This window comes from Rutidosis leptorrhynchoides, chromosome 2 (assembly GCF_046630445.1).
Source record: "Rutidosis leptorrhynchoides isolate AG116_Rl617_1_P2 chromosome 2, CSIRO_AGI_Rlap_v1, whole genome shotgun sequence".
In the NCBI taxonomy this organism is placed as follows: Eukaryota; Viridiplantae; Streptophyta; class Magnoliopsida; order Asterales; family Asteraceae; genus Rutidosis; species Rutidosis leptorrhynchoides.
The window spans coordinates 527,066,149-527,076,386 of NC_092334.1; the positions used below are offsets into that span (position 1 = coordinate 527,066,149).

A 10,238-nucleotide genomic window follows, 5' to 3' on the forward strand; every position below is an offset into this window, starting at 1 on the left:
TCCTTCTCATTAAGAGAAAATTGAAAACATGACTTGATACATAATAAAATTAAACAATTCCTAATACATAAAACAATAAACAATCCCTTTATCACTCTTAATCATGACATACTTCTTCAAACAACTTAATATCTACTATATTATTTAATTAAACTTAAAATCTATTTATTATCATTATTATTATTATTATTATTATTATTATTATTATTATTATTATTATTATTATTATTATTATTATTATTATTATTATTATTATTATTATTATTATTATTATTATTATTATTATTATTTAATTATTAATTATTGTTATTATTATATTACTTTGTATTATTATTTACGTTATTATAACTAATTCATATAGTATTATAATTATTTAACTAACACGTCCACAATTGTTATTGTTAATTGTTAATGTTATTGACTTATTGTTCTGGCTGCAGTAGTAGCAAACTAGCAACAACTGCTTCTGCTGAAACTAGTTGTAACTTAAGTTGGTAACAAATGGGTCAGGTGATGTAATCTCAGTATCTTGATCTGTTGGCTATCGGTCAGTTACAAATGTGTCATGATGCATATGTATGTATGTATGTATGTATGTATGTATGTATGTATGTATGTATGTGTAGTATATAATCCATGATTTTAAACGATATGCATGGGGATATATTGGCCTATGATTTAGCATCCATTGTACTGAGATGTGCTGTTACTCAATTTTAATACTAATACTAAATACTACGTAGTAATTCATATTCATATTCTTATCTTGCCTATAAAAAGAACAAATACCGAGATACATTACTTCTATTCATATATCTTCATATAGCATAGAAGATAGCATACACCAGATGTTAAATCCATTTCATTTTGCTCGTGCTCGGTGCAACTAACAGAACAGAACATGTTATATGAAATTAAATTCATCGTTTGATCCATGTTCATAAAGTCGATAACAAAGATAAGCAACACTAGAAAACATAGTAGCACGGCATAAACTGCCCACAAGATAAGCATTACAGATTACAAAGTTTCCGCCTTTTCTAAAAAAACAACACTTGCTCTATAGTGTTGTCACACAAAGATAAGCATGTATGTTCTCTTCGGGTCAACTGTCCACCTAATCAAGTGGTTGAGATATGTTATCAGTTGTTTATCATCTAAAATCAGAAAACTTTATACACAATCAAAAGGGGGGCGCAACAGAGATTTGGTTGGTCATCACTAACAGCGTACGAACACTAAACCTTAATAGAATAGACCAATCTTCCTGGATTTCAACTCTCGGATCTCTCTCATTAATCTCCTCAAATTCTTCCAACGTTCTATTTCAATTGCATGACAATGGCCAAGACCTACAGTCCATGAGTAGCAAGGCGAAACAACATCGCACACATAACAGTAGCACTGGAATTAATCAATAATAAACACCATTAGCAGGTAATAAACCATCATTAAAAAAGTTTAACCTAGATCAGCACCAAAATGACAAAAAAGTCCTACACTAAAAGAGTATAATTTAGCCCAAAAAGAACAACGGTTCATCATAATAAATGCAGCATAAAAGTTCAATTAATTCCCATAGAACACATTTCGATCAAACTACGCAACTGCAAGCATCGAGAATTAAACGGTTTGTAAAAAATGCCACATTATAAAACAACAGATTTTGAATTAAGAATAAATAATGGGGATAAAATTATAGATTTGCACGGAGAGATCAAAGAAATAATAGTTCATGAAATAAGATCCAAATCAACAGTACAATTTAGCACAAAAATGACAGGTTTCAGAAATAGTCCCAACTCATAACCCACAATGTTAGATCTTAACAATGCACACCCTAGCCGGAAAATCATATATTTCAATTAAAATACGAAATATAAACAAAATATTTATGAATTACATGAGAAGTATTTAAAGATTACCAATTTGCAGTAGCTTTCATGGGGTGTTGTCTGAAATGGATACTTCACACATAAATGTCTAAAATGAGGGTAATCTCTACAAGCCACCTATAAACAAAAAGATACCATTAAACAAAACACCAAAACCCATAATAATTAATTTCATAATTCCATAACTTTTTAAAGTAGAAATTTAAATTCTTGAATTAGGGTTTTAAAAAGATAAATAAAAACCTGGCCTTTTTCAGCAATCAAACGAACATCCGGTGAATCTTCAGGATTGTTTTGACGACCCTTTTCATCATTGATTTTATTTAAATCCAATGCATCTTCATCCGGATTAAAATCAAGAATAAAGCAATCTTCCTTTTCATCATATTCTTTAATGGCAGATTTCCTTTTTAAACAGAAAATGGGTCTTAACGGTGTGCTGCTATCAGCATAATCATCATCATCATCATTAAGAATTAAGCATTCGAGGGGTGACCTTTTCTTGTTGGTTATTGTTTTTGGTGTTGACAAAGGTGTAAGTAAATCAAGATTTTGTTTATTAGCCATTTGGATTGAAACTCACAAAACCCTTGAAGGAAATTGGGGGAAGAATTTGTCTGTATTGGGTGAGAAGTGTGTAACGGTTTGAATTTTGAATACCAAATAAAACTATAAAAGGGTTTTTCAGTTGGGCTAATTAGAGAGGTACCAATGGTTTCGTCTTAGTCCTCCGGGATTGGACGCCACATTAGCGCCACATCAGCACTTCCTTTTTAAAATTAAACTCAGGACTAAATATTTCAAACCGTTACACCTTTCATCCATATTTTTTAATTACTATTTTAATTTTTTCATAATATCAAATAATTACAATTAAACATAAAAGTTATTAATATAAACAAATTTTTTATTAATAAACATAAATTTGGTTACAATTTTTTTTTTAAAAAAAAAAAGACATAATGAAAGATCCAAAAATACCAAATCAAAAATATTGTTATAATTCAGTAGGCTTATAACTACCTTTATTGGTTTGATTCTTAATGTTATAATTCAGTAGGCTTATAACTACCTTTAGTGGTTTGATTCTTGATTAAGAATACTAATAATGAAGTGTAAGAACAAAGATGATGATGGAGAGAAAGAAAGAAACACTTTGTAAGTGTGAAAAATGGTGCAAGTTTAATGCTTGCATTCATGAGTATTTATAGCCTAAAATCTCAATATAAAATTACATACTTTATGTATCAAAATTGACTATATGTATACACCAAAATTGACTATCCATATCTATATTATTATTATTATTATTATAACACTCCTCCTTGGATAGCAATTTTATTTTGTTGAAGATCAACTATAAATTACTGCATCGTTAAAAACTTTGCTAAAGAAAATCCAGTGGGAAAAAACTTTAGCTAAGGGAAAAAGAGTGCAGCATGGAGTTGACTCCCCCTCAAGTAGACATCGTTGATCTTTTACATCTTTTGAATATGTCTCATTCCAATATTGTGAACTTGTGTTCTGAAAATAGCAGTAGGGAGTGCTTTGATGAAAAGATCAGCAGAGTTTTTGCTGGATTGAACATATCCCATTTCAATCTGGTTGTTCTTAATAAGATCTTGAGTGTATGAGAAGAATCTAGGAGGTATGTGTTTTGTTCTGTTACTTTTGATATACTCTTCTTTCATCTGTGCTATGCAAGCTGCATTATCTTCATAGATAGTTGTTGAACTTTTATCGCGTTCTAGTCCACAAGAATCAGTAATGAGTTGTGTCATTGATCTCAACCAAAAACATTCTCGAGTAGCTTCATGTAATGCAATCACTTCGGCATGATTTGATGATATTGCAACAAGTGTTTGTTTTTGAGAACGCCATGATATTGCGGTACCTCCATTTAGGAATACATATCCATTTTGAGATTTAGCTTTATGTGGATCAGATAAATAACATGCATCTGCATAACCAACCAAATCTTGTTTTGATTCGTTAGAATAAAATAATCCTAAATCAGTCGTTCCTCGAAGGTATCGAAATATGTGTTTGATCCCATTCAAGTGTCTTTTGGTAGGAGCTGAGCTGAACCTTGCAAACAAATAACTGCAAAAGAAATATCAGGTCTTGTACAATTTGTAAGATACATAAGATCTCCAATTTCGCTAAGATATGGTACTTCTAGTCCTAGGATATCTTCATGATCTTCACAGGGACAAAATGGATCAGTGTCAACATTAAGTGATCTAACAACCATAGGAGTACTTAATGGTTTTGCCTTGTCCATATTAAAACGATTTAAATTTTTTTCCGTATAAGTTGTTTGATGTACAAGTAAACCATTAGGCATATGCTCAATCTGTAAACCAAGGCAATACTTGGTTTTTCCGAGATCTTTCATTTCAAATTCTTTCTTTAGAAGTTGAATGACTTCATGGATCTCTTTATTTGTACCTATGATGTTAAGATCATCGACATAAACGGCTATGATCACATATCCGGATGTTGTTTTCTTAATGAATACACATGGGCAAATAAGATTATTGGTATACCCTTTGCTTATCAAGTAATCACTTAATCGTTTATACCACATGCGACCCGATTGTTTCAACCCATATAAAGACCTTTGTAACTTGATTGAGTACATTTCTTTGGGTTTTGCATTGGTTGCTTCTGATACTTTAAATCCTTCAGGTATCTTCATATATATATCACTATCAAGTGATCCATATAAATAAGCAGTCACAACATGTAGTGACCCGTCCTAATCCACCTGGACGAAGTCTTCATCAGATGGTCCCATAGCGAGGTACTGACTTCTATATGCCATGAATGACTCCAAGTAATATCTTTAATTTGAGCAAATGCACAGCGAAAGATTTATTTCGTACCTGAGAATAAACATGCTTTAAAGTGTCAACCAAAAGGTTGATGAGTTCATAAGTTTATTGTAAACGATAAAATTCATCATTTTGATAGACCACAAGATTTAAATACAGTACACCTATCTCGTGTACAAAACTATTTTTCACAAATCTTAGTAACCGTACACATATCTCGTGCACAATGTAACGACCCAACCCGTTATCCCTCCAAAAACGTGCTAAAAAAAAATTTCTGGGACAATTCATCTGGACGGCGTCCAGCTCTGAAAGACTGGACGGCGTCTAAGCCTTTTGGACGGCGTCCAAATACACTAAAAAGTTATGTTCAATTTTTCAAACACACGCGAGCGGAAAATCCGCTTCCCGACATTTTTAAACCAAAACATTTTCACAATATGTTATAATAATTAAAACTAAGAGTTTCCAACAATAAAACCGAGTTTTACAACACCGGGCCCACATCGACCCAAATTACAACCAAGTGACCATTTCGACCCATTTAGTTAAATTCAAAACATAGACCGAGCATGGTGATTGGGATACGCTACCCAATCCTAATCAAATCCAAAAGCAAGTCTTCTAAAGCAAACTACGCAAGTCCACTAGTCCCCGCGCTTACCCGAGCCACCGCATCCATGCAATCTATAAAAATGTAAACAACGAGAGGGTAAGCTAATGCTTAGTGAGTGAGAATATAATACATACATATATATGCATAAAATGGACACGCCACATAAATAAACAAATACCGCATACCGGAGCACCCAAGCATAAAGGCAAGCTAATCTAAGCATACCGTACAATCACTAAGCAACGAGCTAAAGATACAACAATAAACATAAGTTCACCAACGACGATGTGAACAACGCCTAACAGCTACACCCGGAGGGTTAGCTACATCACAACAATACGTTAATATATTCATAACAATATAAAAACGAATAAGGTTAACCCCTTAACCCATTACCGAATACCAAACACCACAATGAAGATTGGCCGAACTACACGAGCCTTAGTAATCCGAAACCACACGAGATTACTATCTTCAACAAGACAACATCGAGGTTGGGCGAACTACATGAGCCTTAGTAATCCGAACTACACGAGATCACTACCTCACTAAGATGACCGAACTACACGCGTCATCGTGAATCCGAACTACACGAGATCCACTTCTCCAACTCAAAACCCACGGTCACGGCAAAGTTGGAGAATTCGGATCTCGGGGAGATCTCGTTTGGACCTTTTTAGGGAGATCTCGGCATCTCGGAATAATCTCGGGGAGATCTCGGACGTTGACTTACGTTGACTTTATAGTTTTTTTAATAAAAATATACATAAAAACATAAATATATGTATATTTATATACGTTTTTACGAGGTTTTACAAAAATATCTAAGAAATGAGCGAGAAAATCTTAGAAATTACGAATTTTACAAGAAAATCTTACAAGTTAGCAAGAAAATCCTAGAAACAGTGACTTTGACTAAGTTTGACCCCGTTGACCGAGAAATCTCGGGAGATGAACATCTCGTCTCGGTTGCCTTCTAAAACTGAGATCTCGGGGGAGATCTCGAGAGATTTACAACACAACGGGATTATAAAATCCACCACATCGGGGTTATCCACATCACAACAATATCAACCCTTCGCCATTGGGGTTATATACTCCACATCACAACACGTGTGATAACGTACACACAAAACTGGTACCTCGCCAAAGGTGGTCAACCAAAATGCACTACCGTGCCAATTGGACCTAAACGCAAGTCCATCAAATCCACCTATATGTGAAGTGAGCTCTATAATCGAGAACCACTTCACCCGACCCGCACCCATCCTACACATACATATGCACATAGGATATTAACACTCACCTTATCGCCTTGATGAATGCCACCGAATAATCCGCAACACGTCAATGGAAAGTACCTATTCCATTATCACAAAACACACAACACAATTAGGGTTGACTTACAAACCAACCCAAATGACACTTCCAAGCACAAACCGCGCCCAAACTAACCAATAATCACTAACACGAGTGAAAATGGTCCTAATACACCGATTGGACCCGAACACAAGTGTTAAATACGTGTCATACCCATTTTGACACCAAAACCCTAATTCGACCCATTTCAAAATTAGGTAACCAAACACACCCAAAAGTGTTCCAACACTTCCATAATCACTAAACCTAGTGATTAAGCTCAAGATCAAAGCCTAATCAAGGCCAAATCATCAACCAACCCAAAACCCGCCAAGTGACAAGAATAACTAGTCACCATAAACCCATTTCATCATCTAAGAGGGTTTCACAACAAACTAGCTCAAAACCCTAACTTGAATATCAAATCTAACAAATGAAATTCGGAGTTTGAGCTTACCAATACTACCACAACGTAGCTAGGAGCGAGATGAAAAACTTTAGAACCCGAGCTTTGGTGAGAATCTGACTCCTTCTTCTCCAAATCTGAAAGGATCCGAAACTAATCATCCGGACGTTGTCCATATTGATTACAAACGAATTACAATAGTTGATAACATTGCGAGGTACTTGCCCTCTATATGATACATCTTACAAACATTGCATTTATTCTTAAAAGGCAATCTATAGTTACATCCAGAATTGACATAATCGCCTGACATTTCATAATATTCAAATGACATAAACCGCCATTTACTTAATAATAGTCTCTATGAACTTCAATGACTCGAATGCAACGCCTTATGATATAAGTCCTTAATAGCCTCAAGTAGTATCCTTAGTACGAGCTAATGCACAGCGGAAGACTTAATTCATACCTGAGAATAACATGCTTTAAAATGTCAACATAAAGTTGGTGAGATATAGGTTTAATGCCGGCAGCGATATATATATATATATAGACCACAAGATTTCATATATAAACATTTTCATAAAAATATTCTAAGTGGTTGAGCACTTGGTAACCATACTTAACATTCAATCACGTCGCATATTCCCTTTAATATGAAATCTTACTACACCGTACCAAGTGTAGTCACAAAACGAAGTACTGTGCAACCGTTGAATACTGGTCGTCCAGTCCGGTTGGGGTTGTCAGGCCCGATAGATCTATCAACAGGATTCGCGTTTACAATACCGCTGTAAATATTAGTTACCAAGCTACAGGGAAGTATGCCAGTGGTACAACTCAACGTAGAATATATTTTTCAGTTACTTGTGTCCATAACGTAAATCATTTATAAAAACAGCGCATGTATTCTCAGCCCAAAAATATTTAGAGTTTAAAAGGGACTATATACTCACTTTCGTCTTGAAGATATATATATTTTGACTTGGTCTCCGGTTGATATCACGAACCTATCCATATATAATATATCAATACCTTTTCTTTTTAAACAAACGTCACATATATATACTTGTTATACTTTTAATACTTTTAATAATTCCTTAGTCCGTAGTTAGCAGTTCGATGTTAGTAATTCAATTTTAATGGTTCATTTTTAGATGTTTAATAAACCCCCAACGAAATAATAAAACCCCCATCGTATATGTATTGGTCGAGATTAATCTTGACCCACGGTACCGGTGTTGTCAAATGACGTGTTGCGTACATAAAGTACCGGTGTTGTCAAATGACGTGTTGCGTACAATCATGGGATCTTATGATTAATCTTCTCGTGTTGTTTACGGGTAATCCTGAACCATATAAAATTGAATTATAAGTACATATATATAAAATATCATGTTATCTTAAAAAGATGTGATTTATTTAATTTTTCCCAATTATTTTCGTGGCTAAACTAGTCTTGGATATCCGATTTTGTTTCGGTCATAGTTTCTTCGTTACAACTCCGTTTTCGTTGATTCAACTTGCCATCTCCTTGGATCGAGTCCCTCTTTAAGACTATGAACTGTAAATACCTTAGTTTGTATTCAAAATCACACGGAATAGGTGAAACTTTAGTGAAACTTATGAAGTTAAACATTTTTGTTACAAAAAATATCATTTAATGACCATTTTTCTAAAAATACTTATACTTTGAATTAAATCATGAAATTTTTATGTGTTAACATATTTATAGTAAAAATCATTTTTCCAGAGAATAAACTTCCAATTCAAAGTTTAAGATGGTTTTTAATTATCCAACCCAAAACAGCCCCCGGTTGCACTCCGACGTCGTAAAAACAGTTTTTAAGGTGTTCTTTGAAAAACCAAGTTATACCTTGTTAAATTAGCATATACTTAAGTTATATTACAGGTCTTGAAGTATTTTAAAAGTTAAGTTAGAAGGATCTATTTAGTTTGCAAACAAGTTTGAAAACTTTCAAACTATGTTCTTGTTGTTAAAATTGTATACCACAAAATATGATAGCTATATATATATGAATCGAATAAAGTTATGAACATAGTTACTACCTAAAGTTCCTTGGACAAGGTTGCTGTAAAAGAGGAGTAAAAAGCTAGAACCAAAAGGGTGATGGAATTGGATGAAAGATTGGAAGTAAGTTTGTGTTCTTGGAAGGATTTCTTGAAGTGTTTTTGTAAGGTTTTCTTATGAGGTTTAAGTGTTGTTTTTGAAGCTAAATGATGGGGAAAATGCTTAGAGATGATCAAGTATGAAGTTAAGAGTATTTTGAGAGAGAAATGGAAGTGTAAGTATGAGAAAATGGGGTGAAGAAATGGTGTGCATGCATAAAAACGTTTTTAGGTTATAAAGGAAAAAAAAATACCTAACTTTGTTTTCTTGCTAAATAATTCATGCTACTTGACAAATGGTTGGTTCCACATGTTTCTTAATCATTTAAGGCTGCTAAGGAGCAGATTTTTATTGGTATATACCAATAGTAAATACATCTAGAAGCTGCGTATGATACGGGTACATATACCCTAGGTATACGTATAGAAATCTTTGAGAAAACGGAACGAGGATTCAAATATAGCTATCTTTTGTAAATATACTTATATTGTTTTATGTATTTAAGTCTTTAAAAGTGATTAAATACATTACTTATACGATATATGTATAAACATTATAGGTCATAAGTATTTAAGTCAAATAACGTTACGTATGGTTATCGTTTTGAAAACTTAAGTTAGTAGTTTCAAAATATACTTATAACTTATTGTTATTAATACAAAATGAGATATTAAAACATTCTTAGATCATGTTAAATATGTATATATACATATATATACACAAACGTATAATTATCATATATTGTATAGTTCGTGATATCATCGGTCAAACTAGACGGTCAAACGTTGTGTAAAACTCTTTTCGAAAACATAAGTCTCAACAATTTGGATTACTTATCATGTTGGTAAGGTTTAATTTATGTAAATATTAATCTTATAAGTATAGAACGATCGAAAAAGTGCGGGTCAACTTTAGGGTTTTTGCTTATCGTGTCGGAACCATATAGAGATTAGAGTTTAAATTTGGTCAGAAATTTCCGGGTCGTTACAAAATC

At 33.3% G+C, this 10,238-nt stretch overlaps 1 protein-coding gene across 1 annotated transcript; it reads right to left on the bottom strand.

The window, feature by feature from the left end:
- Nucleotides 1-887: 887 nt before the first annotated feature.
- Nucleotides 888-2,497, bottom strand: LOC139892929 (RPM1 interacting protein 13-like). The gene is made up of 3 exons (XM_071876059.1): nucleotides 2,139-2,497; nucleotides 1,926-2,012; nucleotides 888-1,404 (listed from the first exon to the last, which is right to left on the bottom strand). Exons 1-3 carry the CDS (start codon nucleotides 2,460-2,462, stop codon nucleotides 1,246-1,248), a joined length of 570 nt encoding a protein of 189 aa, XP_071732160.1. The 5' UTR covers nucleotides 2,463-2,497; the 3' UTR covers nucleotides 888-1,245.
- Nucleotides 2,498-10,238: the final 7,741 nt, after the last annotated feature.